We start from the raw sequence: 25,778 nt of genomic DNA on the forward strand, positions 1-25,778 counted from the left end.
AGGGCAAAACATATTTGTATACTAAAGTGATAGTATTATCCCATTAACTTTCTGTCACTACAGCAACTCCAACTTCAACAACTCCAACTCTAACAACTTCAACGACTACAATTTCAACAACTCAGACAACTCCAGCAACTACAGGTATTGCTCAGTAGTTGAAGACTAAATCTAATAGCTTAAATTGTCTTGAAATACTCACACTCACGCATCCAAGCACGCACACACACATATAATATATACCTTACATAGAAGACAGGGGACATGGAGTGTCCACTAGAGTTCTCAATCTCTGCCCGAGCCCGACCCTACCCGACCCGACCCGACTTATTCGGGCCATAAATCAGACAGCGGCAGCCTGCTTTGATGGTGGGGTTAAAAACAGGTCAGAGTGACTCCGAAACGAAATGGAGAGAGAGTGGAGGAGAGAAAGACACGGACTCGACACAGAGAGTTGAGCGACAGACTTACGGCACATGCAGACAGATGCATGCGTTGTAGGGTCAGGGTGTGGACACGATGAGGAGGATTAAGGATTAAACTTTTCTTCATGAGAAAACATTGCCGAATCAAAAGTGGAAAGGTAGGCTAAAGTCTCTCCTCTCTCAGCCTATCTCTCAGCATAACTCCGCTATAATGGGGAACCACGTGGTACGGTCACCGCTGTGCTGGCGTGGCGCCACCTGGAGGCGTTTTTTAATGTATTTATTTTCCTTCACTCCGGCCGGGCCTTAATTTTCAGGCCCGTTGATTCGTACCGCTATTCACAGCAGACCAGTACTGCTCAGAACTCTGGCAAGCAACTAAGCTACTTTCACCACCATGAATGTACTTAGATATCGTACAGTTAATATAAAATAGAAAATGCATATTTGTGCAGCAGTGTTACACTGATGTGAATGGGGGAGACAGGACTTCCCAGTCACGTGATCTTGCTGCCTTTCGGGAGTGTTTTTCGTCACTGCGGTAGATTTGTACAGTAGCTACAGATTAATACAGTTTACTGTACAACGCGTCGAACGTGTCAATGATCACAGGGAGACATCAAAGAGTTTGGTGTGTTGACACATCGTGGACCTCCTATGATTTAGCGTCAAATGGGTCAGATTGTTGTCCCCCCATTCGAACACTGGCTTGCATGCCATCGTGGAACTGCTGGAGGATGAAGAGGAATTTGGGTGGAACCCCAAATCTGCTGAGAATGCCCCAGAGAAGCTTTCGGTCTACAGTGTCGAACGCCTTCAACAGGTCAATGAAAGCCATGTACAGATCTTGCTTGTGCTCTCTGGACTTCTCCTGTATTTGCCTGGCGGCAAAGATCATGTCTGTTGTCTCTCAGAGATGAGTTGGTGTAGCCGCATTGTGAGGAGGTAACCTCCACACTTATATACTTCAGCAGGGATGGAGTCTGCCGTAAAACTCTTTGAGTTTCTGCTTTGATGGTGGATAATTGTTTTCTGAGGACTTCTGATTGTGGAATTGCTTGAGCGGTGGTATGTGACTTGCGTCTTGCCTTGAGGAGGTCATGGATGCCAGGTGCATTTTCGTCAAACCAGTCTTGGTGACGCTTTTTGGTGAATCCCACTGATTCTTTGGCAGCACGGTAGGTGGATGTACGCAGTGTGGTCCAGGCAACATTTGTGTCTGTGATGGCGGGGCTATCCAGGGTTTTGTATATCTCGGCTGCAAGTCGTTCCCTTAGTTTATAAGTGGCTGTGAGGGATTGTTGGGCACCGCAGTCAAGCCTCTTACTGGAAGCCTGTTTGCGATGTTGCGGTTGGATCTCCAGGTTGACCTTTGACCTGATCATCCTGTGGTCCGTCCAGCATTCCGACCCCCTCATAGCCCAGGTTATCTGAAACTCTCTCTGGTCAGCTTGTCTGGTGATTACATAATATATCAGATGCCAATGTTTTGATCTTGGATGCTGCCAAGTGGTCTTCAGTTTATTTTTAAGCTGAAATATGGTGTTGGAAATGACAACTCTGCTCCGAGCGGAGTGTTAATAGCCTGAGACCATTGTCATTCAGCTTACCAACACCATGCTTGCCAAGTACGCCTTCCCAGAGCCTGTGATCGGAGCCCACTCAGGCATTGAAGTCACCCATTAGCAGGAATTTATCGTTGGGTGGAATCTTCCCGATGATGGAATCCAACATTCTGTAGAAGCAGCCCTTCAAGTCCTCGCTGGCATCCAGGGTTGGTGCGTAAGCACTGATGAGCGTTGCATGCCGCCCTTTCATGAGGGGAATAATGATAATGATAATGATTTTTATTGATATAGCACCTTTCAAAACAATGTTACAAAGTGCTGCACAGAGCAAGGTTAAGTTAAGTTACAAACAACACAATCAATAAGAGTCACTGAAAAACACACAAAATAAAATGTGTACTATCACATAAATAAAACAGTTAAGAAAAACAATTGGTGTAGAGGTGTGTTTTAAGCGTTCCATAATCTGGGTGCCCGGGAGGCAAGCGCCCGATCGCCCCGGGTAACCAGGATTGTATTTAAGCCCTTCAAGAGGGCCTTATCTGAGGACCAAGGATGCGCCCTGACTCGTGGGGGGGCAGCATATCCAGAATATAGGGCGGGGCCAGCCTAACGTTCTGTCCCACGTTCCAGCGACCATCACTCCCATGCCGCCTGTGTGCACCCACCGCTCTTCCCCATTGCCACAGGGCTTTGTGGGGGGGGGGGGGGGGGGCTGACACTTTATGTAGCACAGCAGTGACTCTTAAATTTTTCATTTTAAGGATGTGCATTAGGCCACAGACGCCCATGTGACACAACTTTGTTTATTTCTGGTACCCCAACCTAAACTGTAGAATCCTCATTGTTAATTTAACCCTAAAAGAGTAATGAACCCAAATGTTGAGAAACAGTGTTTACAGCACCTCTGTCCCGATGAACAAAAAAGAAGTATGTGTTGTAAATGATCTAAATTTGTAATTGTAATAGATTGTTTTCATTCCTTTTTCAGGGGCTCACTCACAATTAACTGTAGATGGTAAGTACAGTTTTATTATTATTGTTCTGGCTAAAGAGCAATAATTCCCTGCTAATTGCTAAGGCTGATCATTTCTTCTAACCCAGGGGTTTTCAAAGTGGGTGCCGGGGCACCCTCGGGTGCCGTGACGGAAGTCCAGGGGTGCCGCGAGATCATTTGATAATATTTGGAATTTATTTAATAAAGCTTGAAGTAGGCCTACAAAGTTATATTCAGTCAGTTCTAAACAAAATGGCTATTATCTCAACGTTTTCCTCGCAACATAATCTCGGGGAGAGTAATGGCAAAACTGTGCTTATATGTCCCCTTATATGGAGTTGAATTAATTTGAATGTAGCCTTCAGTGCAAATCTGATTTAATCAATAAAACACAAATTCATTCAGATGTTGTCATCATCTTATAATAATTAATGTATTGTTGTAAGTAATGTATAGTTAATGTACATGAGCCGGAAAACAGCGTATCGGGTCCAGTCGAGGCCGGGCACTGCACTCCCTGCTGCGGCGGGGAACGTGTGTGCCGAAGTCTGTGTTAATTGACTCATGTGGCGTACGTGATGTCAGAGCCTTTTATGCCGGTTCCGGAATACCCTGATGTCAGACATCAGCTCTGCATACTATTTTCACAGAAATGATGTCACAATGAGTCAGCGCTTGTGCCGGTTCCGGAACAGCCTGATGTCAGACATCAGCTACGGAAATCCCGAACCTTTCGCGGCGGTTCCGGAAAACCGGGTATCGGGTCGAGGCCGCCACTGCACTCCGTGCCGTGGCGGGGAACGCGCATGCTGAATTTGAAGCCGGTGGGACGAACGGTTCTCGAGATACGCGGATTGCATAAATACATACTTACATACTCACAGAGATTTCTCGCATTTATTGTAAGATGTCATAAATATAAGGTGCTGGGAGTGAAAATTATGAATATAATGTAGGGGTGCCTCGGATGAAAAATAATATTTATAGGGGTGCCCTGAGACAAAAAGGTTTGGAACCCCTGTTCTAACCTAGGCACTTGACCCATATTTTGGTTGAATTACGGTACGTAGGTCAGACTCAATAAGGTTAAGAACATTTACTGTATGTAAAAACCTGTCTGTCTACAGTGACACACCTTTTACCTTTACTTACATGGTGAACCTTTGCTGCATTGCGCAGCCTATGCAATTTTCCCATTCATTCAGCTGTACTAATTCACACACATGAGCTACATTGTAGATTGGCCTACTTTGATGTGGGTGCAGCCTATTAATAGAGTATGTATACATTGCAGTATTGATACTTTTACTTAAAGTAGTAGTTCACCCCCAAAATGACTTTTATTTTCTATTGATTACTCATGCAATGGAGACTTGAGTTCAGTAATATTGTTTTGTATTTGTCGCATTCCTAAGACAATATTTCAATAAATGTATCCCCATATTTTCCAGATGGGGACCCGAATGCATTGAACTACTCCTTTAAGTAAAATATTTCAGTCCTTTTTTCCCCCACTGACTCTATTCCATTTGGCTTTGCCACCCAAATCCATTGACTTGGTTGTGTTTCCCTCAGAGTGTGGCCGACCTCCCCTGAACACCAGGATCGTTGGAGGTCAAGACGCTCCCGAGGGGAGCTGGCCTTGGCAGGCCAGTCTACACCAAGGTTCTGGTCACTTCTGTGGAGGATCTCTTATCAACAAGGAATGGGTGCTGTCAGCTGCTCACTGCTTCGGAGAGTATGGCATATTATTATCAGCAAGAGATCCAAGACCATTCCGTTAATACTTGCAAAAAGAAAGTTAATATTGTGCTCATTATGGATATGGATTCTTACTTGCTTACATCCATTGTCTTCTTTCTTTACTCCTATAGTGGTACGTTCGCAGACGAGGTCACTGTTTTTCTGGGTCGGCAGAGTCAAGAACAAGCCAACCCGAACGAGGTCTCGCGGGCGGTTAGCCAGCTCATCCGTCACCCCAGCTACAACACTGTGACTAATGATAATGACATCGCTCTTATGAAACTTGCATCGCCGGTGACGTTTACCAACTATATCCGACCAGTCTGCCTGGCGGCATCGGGGAGCACCTTCTTCAGTGGCATCCACAGCTGGGTCACTGGCTGGGGCAACATTGGAGTTGGTCGTGAGTATTAGTCAAAGCAAAGTGATTTTATTTGTAGCATTTCATACGGGGTGAATTAAAACAATAACAAAACATTGAACCATACAAACAGAAAGTACACACACACCCCCACACACACACACACACACACACACACACACACACACACACACACACACACACACACACACACACACACACACACACACACACACACACACACACAGACAGACAGCTTTTATAAAGACCATCCACTGTTCCGATTATATCGTAATAATGTGGTATATATCGTGTGCATTGTCCCTGGTCGATAATTAAATGAAGAAATAAACACATACAGATTTAGATAGATTTACATGTTTATCTCATTGCCTGATGATCTATCTGGTTTGGTTATCAGGTAGTGAGCAGGTCAGACTCACTGACTCAGAATAGTTAGAAACTATAAACCGTTTAAAGCAATATATCTTGTAAATCATGCAGCAGAGAAAGAGAGGATAGGAGATACAGTATGTTCATAATTCGCTCATGAAACTAACTTTGTGCCTCCCTAGTTGCCCTCCCTTCCCCCCAAAACCTCCAGGAGGTGGAGGTGCCAGTGGTGGGGAACAATCGATGCACCTGCAACTACGGAGCGGGCACCATCACTGACAATATGATCTGTGCAGGATTCAGTGCTGGAGGGAAGGACTCATGTCAGGTGATCATTTGAATGGTTGTGTTCATTGTGAGCAGAAATGGACTAAATATTTTTAATTAAATACAAGTATCAATACTGCTATGTAAGTACTCTGTTACAAATAAAAGTCTGGAATTAAGCATTTTATTGAGTAAAGGTACAAAGGTATTGCTATCAAAATGTACTACCCAAAAGTAGAATGTACTCATAATGCAGAATTTCCCATTTCACAAGATTTAAAATGTTGAAGTATTAGCAGGTCTACAAGCTCACAATACACTGAGCTTGACGTTTGTTTTCAAATGGCTGCAATGCATAGGCCTATAGGGCTGAAGCGGCTAATGTATGTTTTGTAAAGTATGTTTTGTAAAGATAACCACAATCTACAAAGTAACTAGTAACTTTGTAGATTGTTTTCAAATAATTGTAGTGGAGTAAAAGTACAATCTTCCTCTGATATGTAATGGAGTAGAAGTACAGTACTTGAAAAATTGTTGTTTTAACGCAGTACGTGTTTCCCTACAGGGAGATTCAGGAGGCCCAATGGTGAGCAAAGATGGCGCTCGCTGGATTCAGTCCGGAGTAGTGAGCTTCGGAGAGGGTTGTGCACAGCCTAATAAGCCTGGAGTCTACGCCAGAGTGTCTCAGTACCAGGCTTGGATCAACAGTCAGATCAGCAGCGACCAGCCAGGATTTGTCACCTTCACCTCCTCTGGGACTAACAGTGACCTGAACTGTACTAGCTGTACTGGCGTGACCTGTACTGACCCACCAACAGTCGTTGCAACACATGCACCAACTACACCAGCTGCAACAACTACACCAACCACACCAACCACACCAACCACACCAACTACACCAACCACACCAACCACACCAACTATACCAACCACACCAACCACACCAACTATACCAACTATACCAACCACACCAACTATACCAACTATACCAACCACACCAACCACACCAACTATACCAACTATACCAACCACACCAACCACACCAACTATACCAACCACACCAACTATACCAACCACACCAACCACACCAACTATACCAACCACACCAACCACACCAACCACACCAACTATACCAACCAAACCAACCATACCAGCCACACCAACTATACCAACCACAACAACCACACCAACTATACCAACAGCACCAACCACACCAACTATACCAACCACACCCACCACCACCGTCCCTCCTACAACCACACCCAAACGTGAGTGGCCGTCACAACCTAAACCATCACATGAAAACAGCATTTTGCAGTTAAAGGACAACTTTAGTTTTTTTACAACAAGGGTTCTTTTAGATTGTAATTAAAGAATATAAAAGATGAGTGTTAAAATCATTTCATTTACTTCTTTCTATTGTTTTAGAGATTCTTATTTCTGTGGTTGGGGGCATGTGGCTAAATATGTCATTTTACACAGAATAAGCCCATTCCCGAGATACAACGCAACCTTTCATGGTTGGATGTGGCTTATGTGTGGCTTATGGGGGCTAGAGGTGTTACTGTAAATAGCAATAAAGAAACTGATGGCCTGATTGTGTCTAAAAATACATATTTAGCCACTTGTACGCATGCCCCAATGCGTACGCATGCCCCACATTTTAACACGGTAAGCGCGATAAAACAATAGAACGAAGCAAATGAAAACATTTTAACACTCACTTTTTCTTTTCTCTAATTACAATCAAAAATATGAACCCTTGTTGTAAAAAAACAAAGTTGTCCTTTAAGCATATCTAGGCGATTATGGGTAGCACAGCTTAGATATAGAGTAAGAAGGCCAGCATTAAAGAGCTGCCGTTAGGAGATGTTTTGGTAATTCTCACTTAGCTTAAAGCTCTCTCAGGCCAACTCTATTTTTGGCAAATTATTTGTATCGGTCATTTCAGGCCAACTCTTTTAAACATGATCAAAAGTGCTATGTTGTTTGTGGTTAATATTAAAACACTGGTGGTCTTATTTGTGTTGTTATTGATAGATTACAGTAGACTGACAGGATATGGGGAGAGAGATGACACATAGCCTAGCACAGCTAAACAATCCACCCATTTTAAAACAAGGTGGGGATATACTGCAGTTAATTAGCTGCATTATATTCTAGGCTAGGTGACACACTGGTTTGGTTGACCGGATCGGGAGTCAAACCACACGCTGTCAGGCATGCATATATATATATATATATATATATATATATATATATATATATATAAAATCTGTGTGGGCGAAGATTGTATTCCTTACTGCGATTATGAATACATAACATACGGTATTGCTGGTAATACATACAGTACCTTCAGACACATGACTAAATCCAAAACCTCAGTAAAGAACACTCACACAGTATTGTATTAAATGTTGCCTCTGTGGAAATGCACAGAAATCAATCATAATGCCTTTCGTTTTAGTCTTGGAGAGGAAATTTGAATTCAGGATCGACCTTGAATATGAGGACAGTCTCAATGACCCGAAAAACGATCACTTCATCAGTATCAATGAAGCTGTGAGTCTGTTCTTTCTGTTTATGTGTTTGTTTGTGTGTGTGTGTGTGTGTGTGTGTGTGTGTGTGTGTGTGTGTGTGTGTGTGTGTGTGTGTGTGTGTGTGTGTGTGTGTGTGTGTGTGTGTGTGTGTGTGTATCTGTGTCTAGTTGTCTACATGTTTTTGCAAATAGTGCACCCTATTCCCTATTGTGTATCTCATGCATATTGATATGATATACAATATTACCCTTCAAATTTCATATTCAATATTCAAATGGGATATTTCACTTTCAAAAACACTTTTTGTCATTCTATCATCTAATCAGGCTTTTATGAACACCCTGAACAGTTTTTAATTTGCTTCATTCAATATTTAGATATTTGATGTAAATGTTATCAGGCCCTCCTCCTCCAGGGCTTCTCCCCATACACCCATTGTAAGTTCAAACTCCATTTTAACCATGATAGATTCATTAAAAACACCAATATTCTTTTCTGGTGACTCATACAACCCTCCAAATTCGATAACCTTTTTCATTTATCTTTAATAATTCGTTATTGTATTAATTATTTTTCCATTTCCCCAAAGAATTATCAAAAATAAATGAAAAAAGTTATTGAAAAAACACGGCCTGCTCACGTATTAGGAGGGTAATATGAGTCACCAGAAAAGATAATGGGTGTTTTTATTGAATCTATCATGGTTAAAATGGAATTTGAAGTTACAATGGGTGTGTATGGGGAGAGGCCCTGGGCCTGGAGGTGCCTGATAACATAAATCAAATATCTAAATATCAAATTAAAAACTGTGTTCATAAAAGCCTGATTAGACAATAAAACGGAAAAAGTTTTTGGGAAAGTGGAATATCCCTTTAAAGGGATCCCTGGCTAATACGGCTTAGTACATTATAATTGTCCTCTATAAATACAATGTAAAATTAAAAACACCTTAATTATTTTATTTCTAGAAATAGCTAATCTTTCACTCAATAGGGGAAATGCCCGTCGCAAGTTGATGATGTCATAAATGTAATTTGTGATCTATCCCTATGGAATTTATGGCATGCATGTGCAAATAAAAACAAACGTAATACTTCCTATGGTTAATATGAGCATCAAATCAATAGTTCAAATGTGTTTGTGTTTTGTTTTTTTGCACATGCATGCCAAATGACACATGCCATTTATGACATCATCAACTTGCGACAGTCAGTCCCCTATTGAGTGAAAGATTATAAGGTCAATTATAATGTATTAAGGCATATTTGTCGTATTAGCCAAGGTAAAAACTAAGCATTATTAAAAAAACGGAATATGGAGGAGGCTTTGTCAAGCCTGGATTTGGCTTAAATCCTGGCTTAGTTTATTCTACTTTCGTGAAACAAGCCCCATGTCTATGAAAACCAGCCCAAAGGAAGCATCAACTTTCATCCCTTGAGCCTTATTAGATCAGCTATTTTCAAAAAGAATCTTGAAAGCAAGGCCAAATAAGCAACTACACTTCAGAAACAAGCCCAAACAAAAGCAACCCGCAACTATGAATATTAATTTACAAGTGACTTTAAAGGAAGGAAAACAAGCACAAAGACGCTTATAAGAAGCAAGCCTGGCAATACACAAATCAGCGCAAAAACAATGTTCTTTTGGATGACTAGAGTTTGTGCTTAGTCTGTGCCAACTAAATACCACAGACTGCCAGTTTGAAGGAGTTGGAAAGAGTCTCTTGTCGTCTGTTTGGTGAAGAGCCACTTAGTGGTTTCCCACTAGCATACTGCTTGGCCCATGAGACAAATAACTGGTCTGACTTTCTCGACCTTTCAATATACGTACTCTGACTGCGCCCTGACTGTAAAATATTCATGATCCTTTCTCAAACAGATTCAAGCTGTTTCCTTAGGAGACGAGAATTTCATTTCAGCAAGACTCATCCGTTTTAGGTATCAAAGTTTCTCTTTTTTCATTGTCATTGTCTAGGTATGTTTACACATAAGAGGAATTTCTCTTGATGCAATAGCAATTGCTGTTTCACTCAAAATAGCATTGACCATGCCTCCAGGTCTTACAACAACAATCATTCATTCTGTTAACTTCTTTCACAGAAAGGGAAGCGTCATTGCAGAATGTGTTGTGACTGCAATCTCTTTCTTCAACTCAAAACTAACTGCTTTACGTGATAAGATTTACACAAAGTTAGAAACAGACAATGGATACACAATAATACGTGAAGGTAAGAATGATATGCTGTATCTTATTTAAAAACAATATGTAAACATTTCTATTTGCTAAACATTAACACAATAGTCTCTTAAAAAAATGTCAAAAGGTTTTATTATTGTTGGTGAGGGGAGGTTCACCAAGTCTGTGGCATGACCACAGAGACCACTTTTTTATGAATCGAGTGCTGGACAACCTTTTATTTCTTTCCCTAGAATATGCATGTCGTGATTCAGAATTTGGTGATGGAAAGGTTGGGGACGAAGCTAAGGCAGGTTGCAAAGAGGGTGAAGTGGGAGAGAAGACAGCAGTTTGTACAGCAGATGGAAAATGGGATCTGAGAGAAGTCACGTGCATCCTGAAAGAGATTGCCGATCTGGTTGATCAGTCTCAGGTAAAAAATAAAATAAAATCCCCCACTTTTTTACTTTGGTCTCTGTTGCGAAGGCTCTCAGCTGAGTCTCCATGTATGGAGATAGCCCACGCATCACACGGGGTCTGACCTCACCGGCCCATACTTGGGCATGGACGACTTATATGTCCATATACGGATATGGCCATATATGGATATACGATGACATCATAGAGTCCACAGCTGATGATGTGGCATATATACGGAGATGGCCATATATGGATATACGATGACATCATAGAGTCCCCAGCTGATGATGTGGCGTGATGTCATACAGTACACAGGCGGGCCCTATATAAAGGAGCAATTCTCACCAGGGAGTGAAGCATTCCTCGACTCAGCCCTTACCGCCAGGATCAACGAAGCCTATAGCTTATCATCACTTACAACCATCTCAAGATACTCGGCTAGTTCTCCCAGCAAGACTTCAGATCCTCTCATACGATTCAAGGCATCTCGGTTAAGTTCTAACCGGACACCACTGCGGCGGGTCCTAACCCTAGAAACCAGTCTCTCTTTAGTAGCTATTTTACATGGTGCCGAAACCCGGGAATAGGGCCTACTGCAGTAACAAGATGCCAAAATCGTCTAAGAGGGATAGACAGCAGCAGGAAAGGATCATCATGGAGCTACGGCAACAGGTAAGTGAGTATGTGGGGCAGATTCACCAGATGAAACTGGATTTGCCACCAGATCCGCTGCCTCCAGAGCCTGCAGCCTCTGGAGGTGGGTGCCAGCAAGTAGTGCACCCAGGTCCCTTAGATATGGGACCTCAGCTACCTCCAGAGCCTGTGGCCTCTGGAGGTCCTTGGCGTCAGCAAGTAGTACGCCCAGGTCCTTTAGATGTGGGACCTCCGCTGCCTCCAGAGCCTGCAGCCTCTGGAGGTGGGTGCCAGCAAGTAGTGCACTCAGGTCCCTTAGATGTGGGACCTCAGCTACCTCCGGAGCCTGTGGCCTCTGGAGGTCCTTGGCGTCAGCAAGTAGTACGCCCAGGTCCCCTAGGTGTGGGACCTCAGCTGCCTCCAGAGCCTGCAGCCTCTGGAGGTGGGTGCCAGCAAGTAGTGCACCCAGGTCCCTTAGATGTGGGACCTCAGTTACCTCCAGAGCCTGAGACCTCTGGAGGTTCTTGGCGTCAGCAAGTAGTACGCCCAGATCCCTTAGATATGGGACTTCAGCTACCTCCAGAGCCTGAGACCTCTGGAGGTCCTTGGCGTCAGCAAGTAGTACGCCCAGATCCCTTAGATATGGGACTTCAGCTACCTCCAGAGCCTGAGACCTTTGGAGGTCCTTGGCGTCAGCAAGTAGTACGCCCAGATCCCTTAGATGTGGGACTTCAGCTACCTCCAGAGCCTGAGACCTCTGGAGGTCCTTGGCATCAGCAAGTAGTACGCCCAGATCCTTTAGAGGTGGGACCTCAGTTGCCTCCAGAACCACAGATAAGACAGCCAGGTCCTGGAGATGTGGGACCTCAGTGGCTTCCGGGCCCTGAAGGCTCCATGGATCTTAGTCATCATGGATCAAGATACCCATGTCCCGGAGATGTGGGATCTCGGATGGGAAACACCTACCCATTAGGCATACAGAGCCACCAGAACCACTACCTATCAACGGGGCGGCGTCATGAGACTGTGACCTCAGCTCATCCAAACCCATCAGGGCATCACTATCCTACCAACTTTCCCAGAGATGATCAGTCGTCAAAATCCGGGGGTCGGTCCCGATCCCCAGTTAGACCGGAGCCTGATAGGCAGAGAACCGCTTATCATCCAGAAGACAACCACCAAGCAAACCGACCCTCGTCTCAACCCAAGGAAGACCAGCGCCACCCTGACATGCACTGGAACATGAGTCAGATTTATCGGGGCCCAGCACCCATCATTCCTACATTTGCTTCTCCGGATCCCAGAGAATTCTCCAAATTAAAGAGAGCATTGGGAGTCACATTCACTCCTAACACCCCTGAAGGATTCAAATTTAGGATACTGTGCGATCATCTTCAACTGGAAGAAGCCCAGCTAATGGCTGAAGGGTACGCCAATTCAATCCGTCCCTTTTCAAATACCATGGCTGCTCTGGAAGAAAGGTTTGGGAAACCTCATCATATAGCCATGCAGCGCCTCACTGAGCTGACGGATGGACCCAGCATTAGAGGGGGAGATACAGAGGCATTCAGGACATTCGCTCTCAAAGTTCGTTCACTGGTATGTACGCTGACCATGTTAGGCGAAAAAGGAAAGGCAGAGTTGGGATGTGGATCCCATGTCATCCAGCTTCTGAAGAAACTATCCCCTTATCTAGAGTCAATGTTCCGGAGATTTATCTACCCTAGACATGTCAGTTTACCCTCCCTGTTGGATTTTTTCGGAATGGTTGGAGTTCGAGATCAAAGTGCAAGCCGAAAGACCACAAGCACGATCTACCCGAGAACGGAATAGTCCACCAAGAGGTCAACCACGCAGAGCCGATCAAGTACCAAATCGGAGGCAAGCAACCATCATGCATGGGGCGGCGGACTCATTAACGTTTGATGGACAAGACAACCGAAAGGATGAAAGAGAACGGTACTGCCCATATTGTAACCGCAGGGGACATCTTCTCGGTGGATGCAACCATTTTAAGCGCCTAGATACCGATCAGAGGCGTGACTGGATCATAAGGGAGTCGCGGTGCTGGAACTGCGCACGCAATCACAGAGCAAAGGAGTGTAACCTTAAAACCCAGTGCACCAGCTGTCCACAATACCACCTTACTGCCCTTCACAGTATCAATAAGAAATCCCAACTGACCAGGTCTTATCAAAGATCGGACAGATCACCAGCGGCAGACCACCAGTAGTACGGATAATCAGTCTTCCTGCCCTGACCGAATGAAAGACACCTTCGAGCCTTCTTAATATTTTATCGATTTCCACGGGAAATCTGGGGCGGCTGTTGCGAAGGCTCTCAGCTGAGTCTCCATGTATGGAGATAGCCCACGCATCACACGGGGTCTGACCTCACCGGCCCATACTTGGGCATGGACGACTTATATGTCCATATACGGATATGGCCATATATGGATATACGATGACATCATAGAGTCCACAGCTGATGATGTGGCATATATACGGAGATGGCCATATATGGATATACGATGACATCATAGAGTCCCCAGCTGATGATGTGGCGTGATGTCATACAGTACACAGGCGGGCCCTATATAAAGGAGCAATTCTCACCAGGGAGTGAAGCATTCCTCGACTCAGCCCTTACCGCCAGGATCAACGAAGCCTATAGCTTATCATCACTTACAACCATCTCAAGATACTCGGCTAGTTCTCCCAGCAAGACTTCAGATCCTCTCATACGATTCAAGGCATCTCGGTTAAGTTCTAACCGGACACCACTGCGGCGGGTCCTAACCCTAGAAACCAGTCTCTCTTTAGTAGCTATTTTACAGTCTCTCTTATTAGGCTAACTGTCATACTATAACACTTGATACCATTAAGCTCTTATGTTTTAACCACTTGGTGTCCCCCAGGGGTCTATTCTAGGCCCTAAAGCCATGCAGAGACCACTGGAGGGGCAGGTGCTCAAAGCTCACAAAGGATACAGTGCATCGAACAATATATCCACCTGTTTCTGCAAGACTTTATGCATATGCAACCTATGTTCTTAGCTAGGCCTCGACCCGACCCGATACGCGGTTTTCCGGAACCGGCGCAAAAGGTTCGGAATCTCCGTATGCGGAGCTGTTGTCTGACATCATTGTGACATCACTTCTGCTGACTCATTCTGACATCACTCCTGTGCAAATAGACGATTCTTCCACACTTTCACTTTGCACTCTAGGTCAAGTATGCAGACCTGATGTCTAATATCAGGGTGTTCCCGAACCGGCAAAAAAGGCTCTGACATCACGTACGCCACATGAGTCAACACAGACTTCGGCACGCGCGTTCCCTGCCGCAGCGGGGAGTGCAGTGCCCGGCCTCGTCCGACGCACATTTTTCCGGAAACGTCGCAAAAGTTTCTGAATCTCCACACACGGAGCTGATGTCTGACATCAGGGTTTTCCGGAACCGGCACTGTGTCTGCAACACAGTCAGAGGCACAGACAGTTACAGAGATCTCCATAATGGGAATAAAGGGACACAGACAGACAGATACAGAGAGCTCCATATACAGGCATAAAAGGGACACAGACAGACAGATACAGAGATCTCCATATATGGGCATAAAATGGATGCAGACAGATACAGATATCTCCATATATGGGCATAAATGGACACAGGCAAACAGATGGTGAAAACGGGTCCTATGACAACAGGTTTAATTGGACCGTTCGTCCAACTGGCCTCATATTTTGCACACGCGTTCCCCGACCCGATGCGTGGTTTTCCGGAACCAGCGCGAAAGGTTCAGAATCTCTGTATGCGGAGCTGATGTCTGACATCAGGGTTTTCCGGAACCGACACATACACAAGCATAAAAGGGACACTATACAGAGATCTCCATATATGGACATAAAATGGACGCAGACAGACAGATAGATACATCCATATATGGGCATGAATGGACAAAGGCAAACAGACATCATTCCAGAGTAGGCTGGTCCCCGACTAGACGCTCGGCCGCCCGTTTCTGAATCTCCGCACACGGAGCTGATGTCTGACATCAGGGTTTTCCGGAACCGGCACTGTGTCTGCAACACAGTCAGAGGCACAGACAGTTACAGAGATCTCCGTAATGGGAATAAAGGGACACAGACATACAGATACAGAGAGCTCCATATACAGGCATAAAAGGGACACAGACAGACAAATACATAGGGACACAGACAGACAAATACATAGATCTCCATATGGGCATAACATGGATGCAATGGTCAAAACGGGTCCTATGATATGTATAATGGGGTTTGCATTAAAGGGCGGGGCATTCATTCCCTATTTACATCGTTCCCGAGTAGGCCGGTCCTCGAGCTTCTAGTCTGTTGAATTATAGTGTGTGCGTGGGTGTGTTTTATTTAAGATCATTGCGGGACTGTACAGACGTTTCAGCCAACGCAAATTTCAGCAACATATGCAAAGCCAAAATGTACATTTATAATTATTTTCTATAAGAGTACTTTTGGCATCAGAGGCACTTGCATGCTAGGTCCATTCCTTTTTTTCCCTCTACAGATTGAGACATCTTTCAGTTTTTTTCAGTTTTTTGGGGGGAAATTATTCAGTTTTCTTCCTTTTTTTTCTTTTATTCCGTTCTGCATGGCAGTAATAGCAATAAACAATAGCAATTATAGTATTCACGTATTAATTCTATAGGCTTATATAGCGGTTTTGACTTGATTATTCAGGTTCCGTAATGTTTTAATAACTGGACAAAATGTGAAAACCGAAAAGATTATAGTCTTTATCTGTAGTTAAACAGTTTTTGTATTTCTGACTGAGGAATACCAACAAGAAATACACTATCTTCAAAACAACATTTTGTAAATTGTTCTTTCTCCTTATGTTTTACATAACATTTAAATGTATTCACGTATTCACTGCCTTTTATATCTCAGAATCTACAGAATCTGAATAAGGACGAAATTTCAGAGTTTCTGGAAAACTTGAGCTCAGTAACTGTAGGCAACGCTTCAGAAGTGGTTTCATCACCTGCCAACATTGCTGCCATTGTTGTCATACTGATTAGGGTGGCAAATAATATAAGTATACCAACAACTAAAGCACATATGACGGTAGGCCAACTACAGTATTATTTGCTTATTATCATTGTTCATCCTTACATTATTTTAGCATTTTAATCTATCTTAAATGTTTGAAAAATATATCCCAAAATTGTCCCTGGAGAGCAGATTTATTTACAAACAAAATTCAAACTTTCATAAATTGTTACTGCACATACTGCATGTTTTGCCATTGTTGACTCAGTTATTCAGATAAGTTCAGTAATGTTTTAATAACTGGACAAATGTATAGTGTTTATCTGTAGTTATACACAGTTTTTGTATTTCTGGCTGAGAAATACCAACTGGAAATACATCTTCAAAACATAATTTTGTATTTTCTTTTCCTCTTTATTTTAGGATATCCTGAGAACTGTAGATGTTCTCATATCTGATGCAGCAAAGGATACATGGACGGTTTTAAATGACAACGCTACTAAAAGCAAAAACTCAGACATAAGAAGTGCTGCTGCTCAACCTCAAAGTGGCTCAAACTTACTGAATGCTATTGAAACAATAACCGGTAACCTGAACAATGACTTTTTTGTGATTGAAACATCGCTCATTGCCTTGAACAAAACCACATTCACAGGCGTCTACAACAACGATCTGAATTCATCGGTTGAAATAGACATACCAGATTCTAACATTCCTCGCAGTGTAAATATCACCACTGTGATATTTGCCTCAATGCATAATGTCCTTCCCGCAAGAAACGCCACCAACAATGACACAAATTCCACTGTCATCAATGGAAATGTGGTTCTGGTCAAGACTAAAGCTGCTATCGAGAATGTGTCATTCACCTTTGATATTTTTAATGAGACTCTGGGCAATGAGACTCTGGGGAACCCTCAGTGCGTCTTCTGGAACTTTAGTCTCCTCAGAGGTCTTGGTGCATGGGACACTGAGGGATGTATGGTGGTGAATCATGCTAATGGAACTGTGACCTGCAACTGCAACCATCTCACCTCCTTCTCTATCCTCATGTCGCCCTTTATTCCTGAGGGATTACAAGCCATTCTGGACTACATAACCTACATCGGAGTGGGCATATCCATGGGTTGCTTGGTCTTATGTCTCATTATTGAAACCGTCATCTGGAGAAAAATAAGAATAAATGACACCTCCTACTTGCGACATGTGTCCATCGTCAACATTGCTGTGTCGCTCCTGATTGCAGACATTTGGTTTATTATCGGGGCAGCCATTTCAGAGCCAGAGAAAGTCAATGTACCAGCATGCACTGCGGCAACTTTCTTTATCCATTTATTCTACCTGTCCATGTTCTTTTGGATGCTGGCATCTGCTTTGCTGTTGCTATATCGAATCATAACCGTCATGGGGGATTTGTCTAGAAGAAGCATGCTAGCTATCGGTTTCTCTCTAGGCTACGGAGCACCTCTCATCATCGCCACTATAACCATAGCCGTAACTGCACCCGATAATAATTATATCCGAAGAAACGAGGTCTGCTGGCTGAACTGGGACCCCTCCAAGGCTCTGTTGGCGTTTGTCATCCCTGCCCTCATGATAGTGGCCATAAACTTCTTGATCCTAATTGTGGTGATGTACAAAATGTTGAGAAGCAGAAAAGTGAGAGATTCGCCACGGTCTGAAGAGCAGCATGTCCTGGTGACCATCGCTAGAAGTTTGGCTGTGCTAACGCCTTTTTTCGGAACTACATGGGGTCTGGGAGTAGGAACCATGACTTCTCCACACAACACAGGAATCCATATTGCGTTTGCAGTCTTTAATTCACTACAGGTATTTGACACAGAGCAGTTAATATTATGGAGTAATGTACAATTTATTAATATTGTAATAATACTGTATGCTCTTTAACAGGGTTTAACACTTTATCTGATCAATGTTCGATATTACCTGTCTTAATTCAAACCTTTCAAATATACACATTATCTGCAGGTGTTTATTTACACTGAACATACAAATAATACTCTGCAAATATATAATTAGGATTAATGTCAGTGCGGCAGAAGCGGCATGAGGCCATTGGAAAGTAAAGTGTTACACAGTTAATCCTGCCTTTTAACTCACCCCAATGTTTCTTTACAAAGGGATTCTTCATATTGGTGTTTGGAACACTGCTGGACAAAAAGGTGAGTATGGGAGGGAGTGCGATAAACTGAGACACTTTTTACATTTGCACACTTTACCCAGCACCGGGGTTAACTGTGACAGACCAGAGAAATCAAGGGGGTAAAGTGATCCACTTACTTTTTTCATTTAAAACTGCCATAAAAACACAAAAACCTGGTTAACCGGGTTAAATATGCACAATACAAAAATGCACATAGCAGAAATTCTGGGGTTTCTCCTGTAATTTCCACCCACATGGGCAGAAAGAAAAAAGAAAAAAAAACTATAGAAATTGATAAAAGGGTTTACCAAACTTTTCTCAGTTGACCCTTATGTAATTTTTCCTGTATTTCTTCAAAGTATATTGTTGTATCATCCATAACTAATGAGATAATAATATATTTAGTCAAATATGCATTAATTATGAACAATACAAAAAATGATATTGCAGAAATGGATTCTACAGGGAAAAATACATAAGAATCAATTGAGTAAAGTTTGGTACACCCTTTAATCAGGTTTTTACAGCTTTCTCCCTGTCTATCATGTTGGGGTAATGTTATTTAGTGTCTCACTTTACCCCGAAGCAATTGTCTCACTTTACCCCACAGCCACATTTTTTTTAAAAAGGACATCTCTCATAAATTCAGGGTAATCTTCAGCTAGCATCTATCACATGGATTTATATGCTGGTAGTTCATCAACATGTATGATTTAAAATGTTCTCTTGACTTGTACTTGGACATGACTTGTACATACAAAAAACATATTTTTTGTGAAAAGGCATGTTTTCCACAGCACTATCAGGGGGAAATTCAAGGGGCTTGAGAATATAATGGTCACATGACCACAAATGTGTTCCATTGAGTTTACCCGGTGTCTCAGTTTACCCCACTCTCCCCTACATACCGGTATGTGTGTGGGACATTGCAGTGAATGGCTTTCTGAAAGCCTTTATACTATTAGTGGTGTGAGTTTTAGTATCTAAAGATTCCATGCAATTTTGTTTCGTGGGGGCAAGATTCAATTCAAAGTCCATTCTCAATTCAAAATATATTTTTGATTCAGTACTTACATTAGATATTTAGATATTTACAATATGCACGAGCAGCACACACATTTCGTCAGAGCCTTCCTCAGGGTGATAAGATCATTGCATGCGTTTGCGTGCTGCTTGTGTTCATCTACTGGTATAAGTACCTGAAAGACACTTCCGTGAGTGCTGGCATTCTTCCAGGGGGCCTCGATGGGTCCTTCAGGGGGTTTCATGGGGGTCCCGGGCAAACGTTAATATACAGTAGCATAAAATCAGTTTAACCACTTTAACCACATTGGCTATTTGAAAATAGCAGATCTACAAGCAGATCTCTATACTGAACACTGAATATTGCTCCTATTGCTACCTGCTCATTTCTTGCATTTGTGTGCTGGGGAGAGAGCATCCATTTTCAAAGAAACCTTGAAAAATAGTGAAACATTTTGAATAATTGTGACATATTTGTCACCAAGTATTTTCAGATTGGGGTCCACGGTCACATACATATTCATTTAGGGGTGAACCACTGATCTAAACATAAAGTATCAGGTGAATGCTGAACTGACGCGGTGAGCATCCTCTCTGCTAAAGAGTCACCATGTCAACGGTGCGTGGCTTCCTAACACGGCTGTTGAGGATGCAAATCAATAGTCACCCGGCATCGAGTGCTCTTGTTATACAACTTTATGCGAAGAGGAACCTCTATTAATTTCAGGCCTTTAATCATTTTAATTTCTGATCTCACTTTTCTGATTGTATTTTCAGATTCGAACACTATTGAAAATACTGCCAGGTTCTGGTTCAGCTACAAGGGTAAGAGTTGTTTTGTCTTTGAATTGCTATTCTGTGGTTAACTTAACAGTGCATCAGTCACATCTTAAATACATGTATACTTGGTTCTCCTTTCAGAGCATCACAGAAACCCTTTCAACAGGACTGGGCTTCTTCCGGAATTTGAGAAAAGGAAAAGGTACAGTATGATATCCTATATTAAAATTGCCTTTAGAGGATTGTCGCCGGGCAGACCAACGATGGACGTCACAAACGTAACATGCAGACTTGCAAGGTGCACCGTTGCTCCAATTTCAGGGGTCTGCCATATTCACACCAGGGGCCACGATAGGGCTCCGGGGGCCACTGTTGCTTCAATTCATCACCAAGCACAAATGCTGTTCAGGGATCTGCCATGACAACAGTCACTCACTCACTCACTCACGCACGCACGCACGCACACGCACACGCACACGCACACGCACACACACACACACACACACACACACAGCACAACTTAATTGCACACAGCAGTGTTAGAGCTGTTTCTAACATGTCCATAACTCAGTGACTCTGATCGGCACAATATAGGGCACAATATTTGAAGGCTGTGTAGCCTGAAAATCTAGTCTGTTATCATTTACTTCTGAAAGGTCATTGAAACTGACTGTTCTACTCCTGGCACATGTCCGTGTGAGGAACATTGGCATGTCAACTAAAATATTTTGTTTTTAACTCCTCGTTCACAGGCATTGGGCAAGCCAGAAAATAACATTCTGTATATCAGACAGCATCCAATGTTAACAGTGATTCAGTCATTTTGGTTGTATGGTTTCTGAGGGACACATGTAGAAAACATTTCCTGCATTTAACAAGAATCTTGTGAAGGAATCATCAGCTAGTGTCTGTCTGACAAGCCCTGTCTGGCTCGGCTTATGTCTGGTACAGCATATATCTTTTAAGGTGTCATCTTCCCTCCTGCATCACGTGTTCATTTCTGTACTGAAGATTTCATGTTCTCCTGTCTTGTAGGTTACAACGTGTCTTCAGGTGCAACATCTAGCAGTACTGGTGTAGCCTCGTAAACCAGACTCTCAGATAGGCAGGAGGAGTCAGTTTACTAGGCTAGTACTGGACTGGTGCATCCTAGACCTTTGCCAACAGTTAACAGCACAGCAGGCAATCAACATAATCAAGAACAAGAGAGCTCTGACTGGAGACGGGTACCTTTCACCGTGTCCTCAAGTGTGTGTGTGTGTGTGTGTGTGTGTGTGTGTGTGTGTGTGTGTGTGTGTGTGTGTGTGTGTGTGTGTGTGTGTGTGCGTGTGCGTGTGCGCGTGCGTGCGCGTGCGTGTGTGTGTAGAGAGATGGAGATGACTAACATCACTGATATGTCTTAAATCCTACTATCCTACGAGCCGATACTTTCACCTCAGTACACACCACAACGGGCAAGGACTTTAGTAATAATTAATTATTTAATCAAATCGATCAGGCAAAGAGTTTTTCTGATAAACAGAGTCTGTTTAAAATGTTAAAATCGCGAAGCTTGGCCAATAAGCCAAGTGTGGGACAGTACAAACAGACACGGACATACGTACAAACAGACAATGCCAAATGTAGGAGCGATTAGCACAGCTCAAAAAAGATTACTGAGCAAATCGTTTACATCAATGTTACTAGCTAGTGGTAGTGATAGTATGACATGTATATACTGTACCATTTAATGTTCTTCAATGTTTTATGTTTTTATTTTTCTCTGCTTCATTGTAATCATGTGCATTTCTTCTGTTAGGCACTTGTGCTTCATTTTCTGCTCTGTAAAGCACTTTGAGCTGCATTTCATGTCATGAAAGGTGCTATACAAATACAGTTGTATTATTGTTATTATTATTATTATTATTACCATTATGATTGTTACCCTTATTATTAAATATAAAAATGTGGTCTCCACTCTATTGGGTACTTTTGTCATTGTATATTCGCACATGCCATGTTAAATGGTCTTCTGCATTTACCCATCCTAACTTGTGACTATCAAACCCTGCACAAAGTGTAAGTCCGTCAGTCAGTCAGTCAGTCAGTCAGTCAGTCAGTCAGTCAGTCAGTCTGTCTGTCACACCTCACACGTCACACTCTTGCCCTGCTCATATCTCCGCAACCGTTGCCCCGATCCATGCCAAATTTTGCACACACACTCCTTACCTGCCAAACTACAACCTCCAAGGACCCCCGGAGCTCCAGGGACCCCCAGGTCCCTGGGGGACCCCCAGATGTAAAAAATGACCAAATGTGCTAAACTGACCAAATGACCACCCCAACGGGGCTGCTCACGGGGAATTCCCGGGGACCACCGACTCCTGGTGCTCCAGAACGGATGCAAAAGTGGTGGCGCCCCCAGTGGAGGACCCCCTACACTGCAGCTCACATAAAATGCCGTAACTCCGGCTAGGAGCGACCGGGACAGCCGGGGCCGGTACCTATTCGTCCGCCTTGCCGGCGCGGAGACCCCACCCCTCATTTCTCACATGGCCCTCTTCTAGCGCCACCATGAGGCCGATTCTTGCAAAACACATTTTTGGACACTGCTCCTACAATTTTTGCCCTAAAATCACGCAAATCGGTACACAGTATGTCTACACTCATCCCATCAACATGAATCTCTCCCATATAGCGCCACCTCCAGGCCGATTTTTAAAAACACATTTCTGGACACTGCTCCTACAGATTTTGCCCTAAAATCACGAAAATCACTACACAGTATGTCTACACTCATGTCATCAACATGGATCAGGAAGATTTTGGCAAAACACATTTTTGCCCTATTTGTGGAGATAAGTGACCTACGGTCGCTTATCTCCCGACTAGTGTATCCCAAGTTGTGATGTACGGAGTCCACGTATGGTATCGTGACGCCCCACAAGCCCTTAAAACTAAACTCCAAACAGCCCAAAATAAACTAATTAGGGTCCTGCTTAACCTTCCCTATCAGACTCACCTCACCGCTACTCACCAGTTAAGAGTGGGGTGGCTCAGAGTAGATGACAGAGTACAGCAACTTGCAATGGGCCTGGTGTACAAGATACACCACACCACTATGATACCCAAGTACCTGTCAAAATACTTTATAAACGTTAAGGATGTCCATAATTACAACACCAGAGGCAGTGCCACAGATCACGTTCAACCCAGAGTCAACTCAAAGAAAGGGTCGAACTCGTTCTTCTGCTATACCACAAAAATGTGGAATGCCTTACCGAAGGCCATAAAGGAGTGTGGATCACTAGCATCCTATAAAAATGCCCTGAAAAACCACTTACAGGCAGCAGCCGTTCGCAACTGGTAAAAAACCTAGCCCACCCCTACCCTCCCTGCCCCTTCCTTGTATATACTTGTATACTTGTATATTCCTTGTATATACTGACTGTTTGTTTAGATTTACTGTATATTCCTTGTATATACTTACTGTTTATTTAGATTTACTGTTTTTCTTTTCTTTTTTTTTCCCCCTTTTCTTTACATATCTACTGCATAGTACTGTGTTCTATTTGTCTGTCATTCAATGTTATATGAGATACTTAAATGGTTTCCTGTTGAAATAAGCTTAGTCTTTTCATGGATCTCCTTTTAGTAGACCTTGTACCAGTGAACTGTACCGTCATGAATCTGTACATTTTCCTATGCAAACTTCTAATAAAGCCTTCAATCAATCAATCAAAATACTTTTTTATTTTATTTGTTAGTATTTTATTTTACTTTCCCTCTTTTTTTGTCTGCAGCAATTGCAGCAGGCTACTAAATATGTCTAAATAATATGCAAAATGGGTTTGTTGGGGTTTACTTTGCCTATCAAATCATTTGGACAGAACTAGAGTGCTCTTCACAGGACAATGACCTTGTTTACCTTAAGGGAAATCACAGTGGCAAATTTAGACTTAGACAAAGCCATCAGTCAAATGTAATATCAAGCAAACTGGGTGGTGTCCGACAGTGGATGTCTCTGGCAAAGATCCCCAGGAGGGAGAGGAGACGCGGCAGCGGCGAGCGTACAGGAATCATGCAAGTTTACTTTAGGAATCATGCAGGTTTAATGTGGGTTTTAAGCATAAAAGGACATGATGCTGCTAGGACGATGAAACATTTCTAAGAAAACAAAATACAGAAACACAACGCAAAAGCTCCCAATGTCACTATGTTTTCCATAGTAGTTTGAGCATGCCTTTTCTTTGATAATTTTGTTTTATATCCATTTTCAACCATATCTGAAAATAATTGAATGGGTGTGTGAAAAGAGCACACCAAACAAACAGCTACTGTACACCAGGGTATAGTTTTTCTACTGTGTTTGGTTCCAAACAAAAGTTTGATTAACGTTTTTGGATTTGACTCATCTCATGGTCCTCTGAGGTCAAATCTGACTTCCCTCCCCATCTGAAAATGAACAGCATGGCATGATACTAAATATGCTGAATTGTTCTTACAAAAACTGCATGATTTGCTCAAAAACGGGAGCTTAATTATCGGTTAAATTAAGTCATCTGTATGCAAATTACATCCTGCACATAATGTTACATTCATTCAAACTCTTAACTCTGACTGGGGAGGGAGTCTGGGAGATAGGTGGGTTATTCAATGATTATATCCTTATGTGAAATAAACTATTTGTAAGACAAATACATAAAGGTTGTTATGTATATCCTATGGACAATCAAAATATGTTGGAAATATTTTATCTTGTTATGGTGTCATATACTAAACTTAATGTTGGCACAATGAATATCAAGAATCTAAAGGTACATAAATCCACAAAGCCATCAAAGCTGCACTTTGTTGCTCATTTGACGGATTTAGTTAGTTAGTTACTTTGCACATTTAGATTATCAATACAATAACAGGTCCAGGGACCCCCCAGGGGTCCTTGAGGGCATTCAAGGGGATCGCCCTTGTAGCGGTCCTGTTGTAGGCGAATCCAGAACTCCCTTTGACTCAACGGGAAGTCTTGCTGTGTGAACTATTGAAGTTTAACCACTGTCTTAAACCATAGCATCTGTGGTAATTGGTTAAGCACACGACAAGCATGTCGATCTGCTATCTTCAGCTAAAGCTTTCCCCACAATAAAAGACACACGTGAGCTGTGCTTTTTGGAGCTGTGTGAAACACAGGCTCCCTATACGTGGCTGTGTGGGTCTGTGTGTGTGTGTGTGTGTCTGTCTGTCTGTCTGTCTGTGTGTCTGTCTG

At 42.9% G+C, this 25,778-nt stretch overlaps 1 protein-coding gene across 1 annotated transcript; it reads left to right on the top strand.

Annotated features, from left to right (window-relative positions):
* Nucleotides 1–2,042: 2,042 nt before the first annotated feature.
* Nucleotides 2,043–7,026, top strand: LOC308300929 (serine protease 27-like; the record flags this gene model as incomplete). Its single annotated transcript, XM_080744826.1, has 6 exons — nt 2,043–2,091; nt 4,566–4,728; nt 4,865–5,136; nt 5,670–5,815; nt 6,320–6,531; nt 6,573–7,026. 6 exons carry the CDS (start codon nt 2,043–2,045, stop codon nt 7,024–7,026), a joined length of 1,296 nt encoding a protein of 431 aa, XP_080600952.1.
* Nucleotides 7,027–25,778: the final 18,752 nt, after the last annotated feature.

The sequence above is a fragment of the Nannobrachium achirus genome, assembly GCF_963921795.1.
Source record: "Nannobrachium achirus genome assembly, chromosome: 16".
Taxonomy (NCBI): Eukaryota; Metazoa; Chordata; class Actinopteri; order Myctophiformes; family Myctophidae; genus Nannobrachium; species Nannobrachium achirus.